This window comes from Sinohyriopsis cumingii, chromosome 7 (genome assembly GCF_028554795.1).
Source record: "Sinohyriopsis cumingii isolate HCF-2022 chromosome 7, ASM2855479v2, whole genome shotgun sequence".
NCBI lineage: Eukaryota > Metazoa > Mollusca > Bivalvia > Unionida > Unionidae > Sinohyriopsis > Sinohyriopsis cumingii.
In genome coordinates this window covers 117,928,777-117,942,881 of record NC_142967.1, presented here as the reverse complement: position 1 = coordinate 117,942,881, position 14,105 = coordinate 117,928,777, and the positions used below count along the sequence as shown (strand labels likewise).

General features: G+C 34.3%; 1 protein-coding gene across 1 annotated transcript in view; it reads left to right on the top strand.

Annotated features, from left to right (window-relative positions):
- Nucleotides 1-14,105, top strand: part of LOC149796006 (ATP-binding cassette sub-family C member 1-like) — a 128,228-nt gene that overhangs the window by 88,819 nt on the left and 25,304 nt on the right. Inside the window, exons 23-25 of the mRNA XM_089965928.1 lie at nt 2,980-3,290; nt 7,098-7,297; nt 12,049-12,172. Of these exons, the coding sequence (XP_089822054.1) occupies nt 2,980-3,290; nt 7,098-7,297; nt 12,049-12,172 (635 nt within the window). The remainder of the gene's footprint in view (nt 1-2,979; nt 3,291-7,097; nt 7,298-12,048; nt 12,173-14,105) is intronic.

Genomic DNA, 14,105 nt, shown 5'->3' with positions numbered 1-14,105 from the left:
AAATAAAAAATAAAGGTATTTATTTGATTTAATCAAAATAAATCCTAATAGAGAATTATGGAATAGTAAATCTAGTAGTTGGTAGAGTGCTAACTTAAGATGTTAAACTTTGACAGAGCTTATGTTAAGTGAAAAATCATATTTTGGAGCAGACTTATTCAAAAGACAATACCAGTGAGCTGCAAAAGGGGGTCCTCAGTACAGAACAATATCCATACACAGATAAGAAACAGATTAAGCTGAGAAACAAGGAACAGATTAATGCTTGTACAACTAGAGGCAACATCTTTTTAAGATTTTGATTTCAGTAGGAGACTTCCAGAGTGGATCAGAAAGAAAAAGATGGATATTTAAGTGTGATGTTAATATTGAACTATGGCCGATTCCTCCTCCCCCTCATTTTTGTTCTATTCCTGCCTTATATTTCTGACGAGGGGAAATCCCCCTTACGATAAAATTCTGGGAGCACCTCTATTGATGTCGAAATGTGTTTTTTTAGTACAACACCATCTTGTCAAAGTAAGTTATTATATCCTAAACTTCATGCATCACTGACTTGTTTAAATTTTACACCTGGGTAATTTTTTCCTACATTATTGGCATCAATGTCATGCTGTATGGATTCATCTCAATGAGTATAATGCCACTCGATGGAAATGACTGTTAGGTCCATTGTGGCCTAACTTTCATGTATCAGTGACTTTGTGTACGCTGACATCAGTTTCTTGTCATTATTAGCTACAGTGGAGATCAAATTTATATGTTAATTCATCTTGGTGAGTACTACAACACCATTAAAAGGAGGTCACTGTGACCTAAATTTCACTATTAGGGATTTTGGTTAAGTTCTTTATTAGATACCTTGTGTTATGCACATTCTAAGGCAATGAATTATGGAAATGAGCATTGAAATACTTATGTTCCTTGAACACATGTCTTGTTTAAATGGCTTTTCTGCACCCTATCTTTTATTGTCTTTATTTCTAAATAATGATCTTTTAAAATGACAAAACAATTCAATTAACTTCTAATCAGATTCTCAATTATATGGTATCGCCTTGTGTCTATCCATCATCCATAAGTAAAAGGCTGGTTGGACATTTGTATTCTATGAACACATTTCTAGTTGCATTACACCCTTTCTAGATATAAAATAGTCTTGTTTAAATGGCTTTATTACATGATATCCCACTTATGGTATCTTTTCTTTACATGAGCTTCTATTAAAATGACCAAATGATTAAATCAACTTTGAATGAGATTGACAATTGTATGGTATGGCCTTCTGTCTGTCCATCATTCATATGTCAGTGATTGTTGGTTGCTACTGTAGAGGCCATGTTTCTGGTCAGAATTTCATCAAAGTTGAAATATGAGCTAATGTCATGAAGCCCTCAGATAAATTCATTTGTGAGATCCATGCATACTAAGGTGATTTTGTATCTGTCTGGCAAAAATGTTTCTCACTAGATGACATATTTCTGGCTTGATTTTTATTTAACTCGGAATGTGAGATTATCTCTTTATTTAAACTTAATAATCATTTGAGTGTCATGCATATTAATAATTATAGGTTACTGCATTTGTATGGGAAAATATGAATGTGTTTTTGGATGGAATACTGCACGAACTTGTGAGTGCAGTATATCCTTCCGAAAAAACGAGTTCATATTTTCCCATACAAATGCAGTAACCTTTTTATTATATGCTCATTTTTTTTATTCTACCTCAGGTTTAATTATATAAACAAAATACACTACAAGAAACAATGTAAATGAATGAATGCCATATTCCAAACTAAATACACAAGCGCAGATTTGTCATTACACAATGACATCATTATTAATGCGCACATAACTCCGCCCAGATAAATTTGAACTTAGTCGCGCGCTCGACATAACTTTCGAAAGAAAATGGCATGTCTAGTTAAAATTGAAATTTGCAGTCATGTTGTGAATGAATGCACATTGCAACAACTTTTCCATTTGATCTGGAATGAATATATTTTTGTATTTTGTTTCGATTCGACGAAAGTTTGTGATTTTGTACTGGATTCATCTATGCAAATTATACATGAAATACATCGGATTGAAGTGGCGCGGGAGAAGCATGTTTACGTCTGCAAATGTGTTTCTGTTTCTGTCATTGAATGTTTGAAATCATAACTTGGGAAAAATATGAAGTCTTTCAATTGCAATTATAAAAAGGAAGCTGTGGAATTTGATGCTTATTTCATTTTGAGTGCAGTAAGGAGAATGCAGTTGCACTTATCATCGAAATTACAGCACAATTTCGAAATGTGTAATCCAGATTGAAAACCTATGACATGGCTCATGTAATTCGGATTTGCATAATTAAGAAAAAACATTTTGAGGAAATTCAGGATGTAAAACTGTAAGTATATTTTATTTTGCCATTCTTATCACCAGATAAAGAAGACAGTATATGCCTTGTCACTTGTATTTTATTTGTAAGGACATAATCTTCCATCTTTTATATAATGTAGCTAGCCTAAATCCGTAACATTGTATCAATGCGGAATGTGCCAAAACAGCTTGGTTTTATTGCAGTCCATGAAACATGTTTTAGTGCATTCAGAAACAAATTTAAACAACTACAACGTAAAGAGCCTCTTACACGAGTGTATATGATTTGTTTACAAATCAAAAGTGTTGGTGTCTGAGTCATTGTTTGTTTACAATAGAAAGTAGTTCCTTTATTCACGTGAATGCTATATGTGTATTGTCACGTGTTCAGTATCGGGGAATATTGAACGATTCTGACAATGTAAAGTTAACGGGGGAAAAAATGAGCATATAATAATGTGATTTATTCACTAGTTAGGTCTCTAGCTCAAAGGTTAAGGTCATTTGTAGGGAAACGGTCACAAGATGGACATATAATATTTTGTTTGCAATATTCTTTTTTAAACTATTAGAGTGCTAATGTCCTTTCTACTTGATTTATTTGTGTTTTTAGCAATCATCATCTTAATATACTCACTGCTGTATGCTATAAGAGCAATCCGAGCTTCAGCCCATCTTCATCAGAGCATGCTAGCCCACATTCTGCGGTCTCCAATGGAATTCTTTGAAACTACACCCACAGGACGGATCGTCAACAGGTTCTCCCGCGATGTTGAAACCATTGACAACTCCTTGCCATGGAATCTGCGCATGTGGATGAACATGAGTTTTGCTACATTGAGTACAGTAGTTGTTATTGGCTATTCAACTCCCATCTTCCTGAGTGTGACTGTGCCTCTGGCAATTCTCTACTACTTGGTTCAGGCAAGATATTTTTAATAATAAAAATAAAAATTCACATAGCATAATTTTTGGGGGGTATTTCACAAGTGAGAGTTGCTGTATTTGAAACAATTTAAGGATGTTAAAATATAATCTTCTGTTCTGCTTTATTGCAGTTTCCTCTGTGTGAAATAAACTTTAAAATATTCTCTGATGCTGGTATTTGGTGTAAACCTTATGTACTTAAAATTGATCATATGAGAATAACATTGGTTTGCTGTTTGCAAAAAATTAATGCTGCAATCAGAAACAACTTTGAACCATTCTGCTCAAACTTGTTCTTTGTGTGCTGTGGAAAATGTAGTAAGCCAATTTTAAGAAAAGTACAGCTCTCCCCTGTTATAATGCACTTCGTTATAATGTAATTCTGGCTATAATGCAGTAATGCTGTGGACCCCAAAATAAAAAATATAGAAATTGTAATTTGAAGAACAAAATTCAAAATAATTTTCGGCATCTATCTGCTGAAACCTTTATGTAAAAAACTACTGGACATTACCAGAACATGTTTTTACAGTCACAGTTTAGCCACTTTTTTAGTCAGGCAAGGTAAGATATTGTATTCTTAACAGTGGTCAATTACTGATGTCTCTAATAATCCATAAGTCACTGTCATTGGTCTATTATATATGACTAAAGTTAACATGACTGTTGAAGTTGCCATCCCAGCAGATCAATGACTTTATCTCTGTAAATACAGATCACTGATTATACAGAGACCAGCTTATTGTCAACAGTTGTTTATTGACACATGGAAACAGATCACAGAAAGGTTAGTGGCTACATGTCTCTTAAACTTGCCACTGCTTTCTCTAATCCGTTGTAGTGCAGCATAGAATAGATGTTCGTTTGCATAATGTTGCTACTGTGCGGATCAGGTCTAATCAAACAATTAAGTGTCACTTTCCAGTGAAATCAGATTTAAAACTAATTTAGTTTTATCAGTATTTATGACATAATCTTGCAATGGAGATGTCCTGGAAAAGGAAAACTTACACTCTTTGTAACATTATGCATACTATACATGTAGATACACTCAGGCCCCTTTATGACACTGTCAAGGAAAGCTTACACTCTTTGTAACATTATGCATACTATACATGTACATACACTCAGGCCCCTTTATGACACTGTCAAGAAGCACAAAAGTGAGATATCTGAGGCCCCAAAACTGTGTTATTCGATAATTAATATAATTAAAGCTGTAAATTCCACCTGCTTTTGTTGCTGTGCATCATGTATGGTCATACTTTTGCGATAATCATATAATAGATAAAGAGTTATTACAACAATACGCTGATATTTTGAATGTTAATGTAGTAGGATCTACCGTTATTTTTACATGAATGCATACAGTTTAAAAACTTACAGAAAGCAAATGATACATAAAGCTTCATGTTGTTTTTGGAAAGCAGTGTTAATGTGCAGCAGTGCACTGTCATTTATAAGGTCCTGATTCTGTTTAATTGATAATCAAGTTTATTTCCTTTTAAGCCCCAGTTGTGAGTTATCTTGTACAGGATTATTAAAGTATACAAATATTTTGTAACTATAACTTGAAGTGGCACTAAATGTGGTTTAGACTGAATCTGGGGTGCAGTAATGCTATCTACATCTTCCATGATGTGACCGTATCTGTTTCAAAATGGCAATCATCAAGGAAGCAGACATTAATTGGAGGGTTTTAACTCCATTCATTTAATGTATTATTTTGACTGCATTGGTGGCTTTTATCAATGAATATGAGTGTTATTTATTTTATAACTGTTCAGTATCATGTCATACTTTGTGAAATCATAGAGCAGATTCATTAATCAACCATAACAAAAAAAATTGAAGTAAAACCATGGATGCCACTTTCATGGGCATTGACGAATTAATCAACCAGGAGATAACTGTTGTAGAAGCATGCATGCCACTTTCATGGGCATTGACAAATTAATCAACCAGGAGATAACTGTTGTAAAAGTATGCATGCCACTTTCATGGGCGTTGATGAATTAATCAACCAGGAGATAACTGTTGTAAAAGCATGCATGCCACTTTCATGGGCATTGACGAATTAATCAACCAGAAGATAACTGTTGTAAAAGCATGCATGCCACTTTCATGGGCATTGATGCATTAATCAACCAGGAGATAACTGTTGTAAAAGCATGCATGCCACTTTCATGGGCATTGATGCATTAATCAACCAGGAGATAACTGTTGTAAAAGCATGCTTGCCACTTTCATGGGCATTGATGCATTAATCAACCAGGAGATAACTGTTGTAAAAGCATGCATGCCACTTTCATGGGCATTGACGAATTAATCAACCAGGAGATAACTGTTGTAAAACCATGAATGCCACTTTCATGGGCATTGATGCATTAATCAACCAGGAGCAAAAAGCATGCATGCCACTTTCATGGGCATTAATGAATCAATCAGCTGATATGTTTATATAGTTGTTCATATACAGGAAACACTTATGGAACCTGTAGATGCTGAGAGGTTATAGGACCAAAAGAAATTCAGTATGCTGAATGGAACATATATGAGTTATGAGAAACTTACTATTTCCTTAATGGAATACTGTTTGCTTAGCAATTATAGCTAATTTTCTCATGAACTCTTTTCCAAAGTAGGAAGAAAAGTACTGCACTTAAGAGAACCACCAAATAATGCCATATATACTCAATTATAAGTTGACCCCCATATTTAGGACTGAAAAAGCTAATTAAGTTTTGAATTTAATTCTGTTTCTCTATAATATTATATATATAGTCATGAAAATGTATGGGTGTATTCATTTTGGTGGATATTACTCACCATGAGCAAAAATGTCACAGTGACCTACTTTTGCACACTCTGTTTCATATTAATTACCCATTTTTAATAATGTTGTTTAGATTTTGATGTTGACCACCTGTCAGTACATGTTTGTATGTGCATCCATAAATATGTTACCAATTTGGTTTACATGCAATAACTTCAGTTCTCCACCATCTACAGTTGCCAGATTTTCTACATGGTTTTCACTTGGTGTAAGGAAGAACCTATTGCTTTCGATCAGAAAGCTCAAAGCTCAAGGTCAATGGGACTGAATGAAGGAAAAGTTTTCCAGTAATAATTGTGATTCTCTGCAATCAACAATTAAATTTTGTAGATTGCTTGTGGTTGGGGTAAGAAAGAATCCCATCAGTTTCAGGCTAAAAGGTCAAAGGTCATGGTCAGTGACAAAGAAAAATGGTTTCCACACAGCAGCAAGAGTTCTCAGTCATCTGTGGTTACCATATTTTGTGGATGGCTTGCACTTGGTGTAATAAAGAACCCTATTGGTTTCTGCACAATAATATTAGTTCTACATGGCATATGTCAAACAAACATTTTGGATGGATTGCACTTGGGATAAGGAAGATGGCTGTTGACTTTTGGGTCAAAGGTCATGGTCACTGGTTGGCAAGAAAAAAAGATACCCCACATAACAATAGTTCTACATCATAGACCATATGATAACTTTTTGGTTGGTTTGTATTTAGGGTAAGGAAGAAGCCCTATTGGTATCAAAAGGGCAGAGGTTAAAGTGAATTTGACTGAAAGGAGAAAAATGTGATTTATGTGAAATCATTGGTCACCGTAAATAGTAAGAACTATTATACATGAGGCTGGCATATAAAGTGCCATTTGTAGTACTCATTTTTTTAAAATAGATTTACATCTGTTTGTATGGATTATAGGTAAATTCAGACTTTGACAGTTAATAATGCAAATGTGCTCTTTAAATGTGACTCATTTATTTGACAGAGATTCTATATCCCAACTGCCCGTCAGCTGAAAAGAATTGAGTCCACAACTCGTTCCCCAATCTACACACAGTTTGGTGAGACAGTTACTGGTGCCAGTACAATCAGGGCATATGGTTTATCACAGACCTTCATTGATCTGTCCCGTGATAAGGTGGACTACAACCTAGTCTCCTACTATGCTGGAATTGTTTCAAACAGGTATGTTTTTTTCTCCATATAACTCTGTACTCTAACCAGTAGGACTACAGTACTTATCATAATTGTACTACCTTTAGATTTATAGAACTTTTCATTGGCATTGTATAGCCAGGTTTGTGCTGATGTGCCATTATACCCAATCCATCCTTACTTAACATAGCATCTTTTCATGCTTAATTAAAAATGCACCAGCAGAACATTTTATTTCCATAGCACACAATTTTCACATTATAGTCTAGACATTCTGTTCAATGCACATGACTTCCACATTATAGTCTAGACATTCTGTCCAAAGCACATGGCTTCTCATAACATTCCAGACATTCTGTCCATAGCACACAACTCCACACAACAGTCCAGATATTCTGTCCAAAGCAGATGACTTCCACATAACAACCCAGACATTCTGTCCATAGAATATGACTTCCCCATAACAATTAGACATTCTGTCCATAGTACATGACTTCCACATAAATCTTGACATTATCCATGGCGCATGACTTCCACATAACAGTTCAAACATTCTGTCCTTAACACATGACTTCCACAAACAATCCAGACATTCTGTCCATATCACACGACTTCCACATAAATCTAGACATACTGTCCATAGCAAATGACTTCCACTTAAATCTAGACATTCTGTTCATAGCACATGACTTCCACATCACTGTCCAGATGTTCTGTCCATAGCACATGACTTCCACATGACAGTCCCATATATAACTGAAAAATTCCACCAGAGTATGAACACTTTGCTTCACAAAGGTCACATAAAACTGAAAATATTCCTAAGAATGAATGCTTGGTTACATTGATATTTATCAAATTTGAACCAGATTCCTGTATTGCTCCCAATAAGTAAAGAACTTCTCTGTTAAAGATAAATGTTAATATATTTCTTAAAACTGCACAAAAAAGGTAATTGTAAAATCTTTCCTATCCAGCAAATATTTTACATTCAGAGCAGGATTTATTTGTCTTTTAGTTTGTTACAATTTAAAATTCCTAACATGAATATACTGTTTCTTTTGGTGGAGTAAATTATGCATGGCTAAATTATTCAGACAGTTCTGATAAATCAAACTTCAGTAAGTCTAAGGTTCCAGGTCTTGTTTACAAATTGTAGATAGATCAGTGTCTGACAAACTGACAGGTTCTTGTTTTACAAAGTACACATATATTAGCGGCTGACAATTAGTCTTGAATAAAAGGATTAGTAAATAGGAATTTTTTTGAAGGATTCTGTGTTGAAACCATCTTAGCTTAAGAAATTTGGAACTAGAGGAAAATGACAAATGTGATACAGGTATTGTGTAATTAATACAGTCATGAAATGAGTAAACACAGTGCATACCATAATGCATTTCTGAATGGGAATAGTGACATGAAAATATAATATTTAAATTTACAGTATTTTTGTGTACTGCAAACATCTAGAGTTTTCAAAATTACTCTTAGATTTATCACAATTATTGCATCTCATACTTATAAGATGCAACTTACTCTGCATGAATCAAATTTTCAGGAAAAACTTTGACTTAAAATGAGTGTATATAGAGCAATGCCTTTTATTTGTTGACAAATTAACCTCCACATTTCGAGGTTGAATTGGTAATAAACTATGACTTATGTTCCTCTCCCAGACTAAATTGACCTACTGTAGTCTAAAATTTCAGGGAGAAAAAGAGGATGGATAAGAAAGGAAATGTAAGATTTTTCAAATATTCATGTTCTGTTGTCATTATATTTGCTGCGGTATATCTAATGGGCAAATCTAAGGCATTTTTTCTAACATTACTCAAGGTTAAAACTTGAGTGGTTCATTTTACTCACATTCCACTACTTTTAATACTGAAAACATGTTTTGCATGGAAAATGGGTTTAGTCAAAGCCCACTCCCTACACCCAAGTTCCATCTCTGTATTTTATCATAGGTTCACTACAGAATTCACATACAAACTGACTAAACTGGTATACAGACCAGAAAGTTGTGATATAATTATGTAATGATAATTGTTTGGATAAACTCTGCAGTCCAGTTAACTTGCATGCATTAAGTTCAATTTTTTTTTCATTCTTTCTCTTTTATCGGGATCACAGAAGTACATTTTGCAATGTAGGATGTGAAAGGTATTGTAAACTTGTTAACTTCAGTGAAATATAAAATTAAATAAAAGAAAAATAATATTCAGTCCTACATGTGAAAGGGGGTGCATGGTGCACATATGCATTATGCACTTTGTTGAGAACTCTTGCCTGTTGAGGCATCATATAAACATATAGTTATCAACAGTACCATTATATAAACAAAGTACGGAAATGATATCTACTTCAGGTAGAATTACAGCATTTCCTGCTCCTAGATTATGATTCATATACTTGTAATTTAGTTTATGTACATTACAACAGATTTTTTTAATCATACCACAGTATAGCGGTATATTGCTCATGGCGGTATTTCAAATAGAAGTCAGTGAGATTTAGCTTTTGTGGTAAGAAACATAATTTTTTTATTCATCTATAAACAATAAATTTCTTATTATCATGGAAGATCAAATACTTTATATCAGTGCTGTGAAAATTCAATTTTGTGACTAAATTCCCAATGATCAAGTATTTAGATTGTGCTAAAATTTTCAAATTCCTACTCTTTTAGTTGCAAGATGTTTTACAAAGAAAGAAAATAAGTGATCTAGAAGGAAGAAAGAAAGAAAGAGACAGAACAAAATAAAGACAGAAAGAATAAAATCAGGAAATATGTAGTGAATATGAGAAAAAGTAGTGACTAAACAGAAGAAAGGAAGTGAGAAATATTTGATAATTTACTGCAGAATCAAACAAAAAATTATACTGTATTAATGATTTGTTTTTAATTATTTATACTTCAGCAATATTGCACATTTTAAGTTTCATTGAGAAACACTAAGTATGAGTATGAAAACTGTTTAATTTTGAGGGGTTTTGACTGGTACCATGTACAAATTCTTACAAAACTTTTTTTATATCCTATTGGCTCAAGACTAATTTTTGGGGCCCTGAGTGGCCGAGTGGTCTAAAGCGCTCTCCGTTACGGATCACTGCCATCTCACCTCTGTCTGCATAAGTTCGAGTCTCAGATTCGGCCAATGTGGGTATATGAGAAAGCTTGCCAGTAGCTTCTCGAGGGTTGGTGGTTCTTTCAGGGGATTTCCCGTGTTCTTCCTCCACCATTAATACTGGCTGCCATGTATAGTCTACCATGTGCTGAAAAATGGCATTAAACCCTACAACAACAACAAGACTAATTTTTCAGATTGAACTCTAACACAGTTAATTGGAGGAAAGAAATAGTATATTTTGTATTACCATCTAGACTGTTCCTTGTTATGGTTCTCATCAGTAGTGATGATGATGATGATGATGATGGTGATGATGATGATGATGATGATGGTGATGATGATGATGATTGTGGCAGTAGTAGTTGTACTAATAAACTTAATGGAGGCAGATACTTTAACTGAATATAAAAACACATAAATCTCTGTTGTTACAAGTTGTTGATGAAAATTACAATCAAAGCAGACATGTTGACAATTTGATCCAAAACATATTTGATATAACATTTTTAAAACCTATCAAATTACTAGATTTCAAGCATTCCCACTTGTTTCAAAACCAAAAGACCCATCTATAGGAGTTAAAATCTAAGTTAATATTTTCCAACTTATTTCTTATTGAAATGCAGATGTCTCACTGTTGAATAAAATATAAAATGAACAAGCATAGATGAATGGCAAGAATCTCTTACCCATTGTAAAAACCCTGCAGAACATCTGCATGAAATGATTCATTCAGTTTTCTTGTGTTTGCGATCTGATATGGCAAAAATGTCTTATGAAAGGTGAATAAATACATGCATTGATCTTCATCTCTGTGTTGAAGAGAAAATATATAAGAAATATTTGTCTGTGTTTTAATGCCTGACTTCAATCCTGTTAGATCTTCTTGATGCAATCTTTAGTGACTGACTCTGAAGCAAGGTGCACAAGATGACGCTGTAGCAGACCGTAAGAATTTTTACTGCATAAACAGGGACACTATTTTCTGAGTGCTACACACAAAGTTTTCATTTGAGTGGGACATGTATATTTTTGTGTTTAGTATGATGTAAAAAAAATACAGACAAAATGTGGACTTGCTCTATGTACAAAAATACAGACCAAATGTGGACTTACTTTATGTACAAAAATACAGACCAAATGGGGACTTGCTCTTTGTACAAAAAATCCAGACCAAATGGGGACTTGCTCTATGTACAAAAATACAGACCAAATGGGCACTTGCTCTATGTACAAAAATACAGACCAAATTTGGACTTGCTCTATATACAAATATACCAAATGGGGACTTGCTCAGATATGCAAATTTCATGGTTTTTGTCATTAAGTAAAATCATGGCAGTCCATTATAGCCACTATTACAAAACAGGGAAGTCTCCATTTCATGGTGTGTCCCCAGTCTGTTTGTGTATATTCTCACTGATGTCCCCATTTTGCACCTTTTACAAATGCACACACACACACACTTTTGCTGGTATATAATGATGCAGTTGTGATGGGAACAAGTGAGGTTACTTGCCTTATATGAAGGCAAACCAGTTATTGACATTGTAGGACTTCACTGTCGTGTCTTTTTATAATTTTGAATACACAGTGCTTCTTGTTAGGCAATGTTGATCCTTGTTACAGTTACATCAACTTTATTTACAGATGGCTGGGATTACGACTTGAGTTTTTAGGGAACTTTATCATTGTAGCAGCGGCCATGTTTGCCGTAGTATCAGATTCCACTACAGGAGGACTTGTTGGTCTGTCGATTTCTTATGCACTTCAGGTAGGTTACCACATCATCTACATCCATATCTTTTGAATCATTGAAAACTATTCAGTCTTGAAATTAGAACAACTGCAATGGCTCACCATAGCTAATTTCAACACTTTTCACTGTACAGTTGCCATCATGCTGCCTTATACCCCCCAACCCTGATAGTCACCACTGCAACACCCACTAAACCACCCCAACAATGACTTAGGAGTCTTATTGTAAAATGTATCAAATATATCACACATCTTCCTGCTGTGGCTCCATATTTTAAAATTTTGTGTGAAGATATTTGAAATGTCATTGTAACTGAAATTTTGGTACACTTGACCTTTGACCCCTCACAGAGATTTCATGCAGATATGTAATGGACAGATGGTGGGACTATCACTGCCTCTAATGCTTTTTTTCATTAAAATTTTGATTGATTAGCATTTTCATCTGCGTTGCTTATCCCCAGGTCCAAGGTAGGGAACAATTTAGAAAATAATCTCAGGTCTGTCATTTTGCCTAAACATGCCCAAATTAACCTTGGTTTCATGCCATCCCCCTCCTTTCTTGTTTCGATACAATGCATTAACAACCACATTAAGAATCAACTTTTGTGTCATGTTTCCCTACAAAGAGGTTGGTGGAAAATTAGAAAAAGATGTATGCTCAGTATTTAATTTTGGTGCTAACTTGACTATGCTATATGCTAGAAATTACATTAATGCTGTCTATGAAGGTACTGCCAGAAAGTCACACATGGTTCTTGGCAAACAAATTGACAGTTATTTTTGTAGCATATTCTTCAGAATTGAATTATGACTCAGAGGATGCATCCATTGCTAATAAAATTATTTTAGCCAATATTTACTGTAAGCTATGAGGTTGCCATGACTATGTTTGACAGTGGGGCAATAAAAGATAAGTTTTGTATTTTGTTTTGACAATATCCAAGCACAGAAGTCTAAGGTGACCACATTAATCCATGGAAAATATCCAACAACAGAAGTCTAAGGTGACCACTTTTATCACTGGATGTGACAATATCCAAAAACAGAAGTCTAAGGTGACCACTTTAATCGCTGGATATGACATATCCAAAGCATAAGTCTAAAGGTGACCATTTTATTCACTGGATATGACAGTATCCCAAAACAGAAGTCTTAGGTGACTACTTTAATCACTGGATGTGACAATATCAAAAAACAGAAGTCTAAGGTGACCACTTTAATCACTGAGCATGACAGTTTCCAAAAACAGAAGTCTAAGGTGACCACTTTAATCACTGGATATGACATATCCAAAGCATAAGTCTAAAGGTGACCATTTTATTCACTGGATATGACAGTATCCCAAAACAGAAGTCTTAGGTGACTACTTTAATCACTGAGCATGACAGTATCCAAAAACAGAAGTCTAAGGTGACCATTTTCATCACTGGACATGAAGCTAGGCAAAACCCAGAGTCTAAAGTGACCACTTTAATCACTGGGCATGAAAATAGACAAAAATAGAAGTCTCAAATGACTGTTTTCATCATTGACATGAAAATAGACAAAAACAAAGTCTAAAGTGACTGCTAACATCATTAACATGAAAATAGGCAAAAACAAAGTCTAAAGTGACTGCTAACATCATTGGACAAGAAAATAGGCAAAAAATCAAAGTCTAAAGTGACTGCTAACATCATTGGACAAGAAAAAAGACAAAAAACAAAGTCTAAAGTGACTGTTGCTATCATTGGACAAAAAAAAAGACAAAAAACAAAGTCTAAAGTGACTGTTTTAATCATTGGACAAGAAAATAGGCAAAAAACAAAGTCTAAAGTGACTGCTAACATTGGACAAAAAAATAGGCAAAAAACAAAGTCTGAAGTGACTGCGAACATCATTGGACAAGAAAATAGGCAAAAAACAAAGTCTAAAGTGACTGCTAACATCATTGACAAGAAAATAGG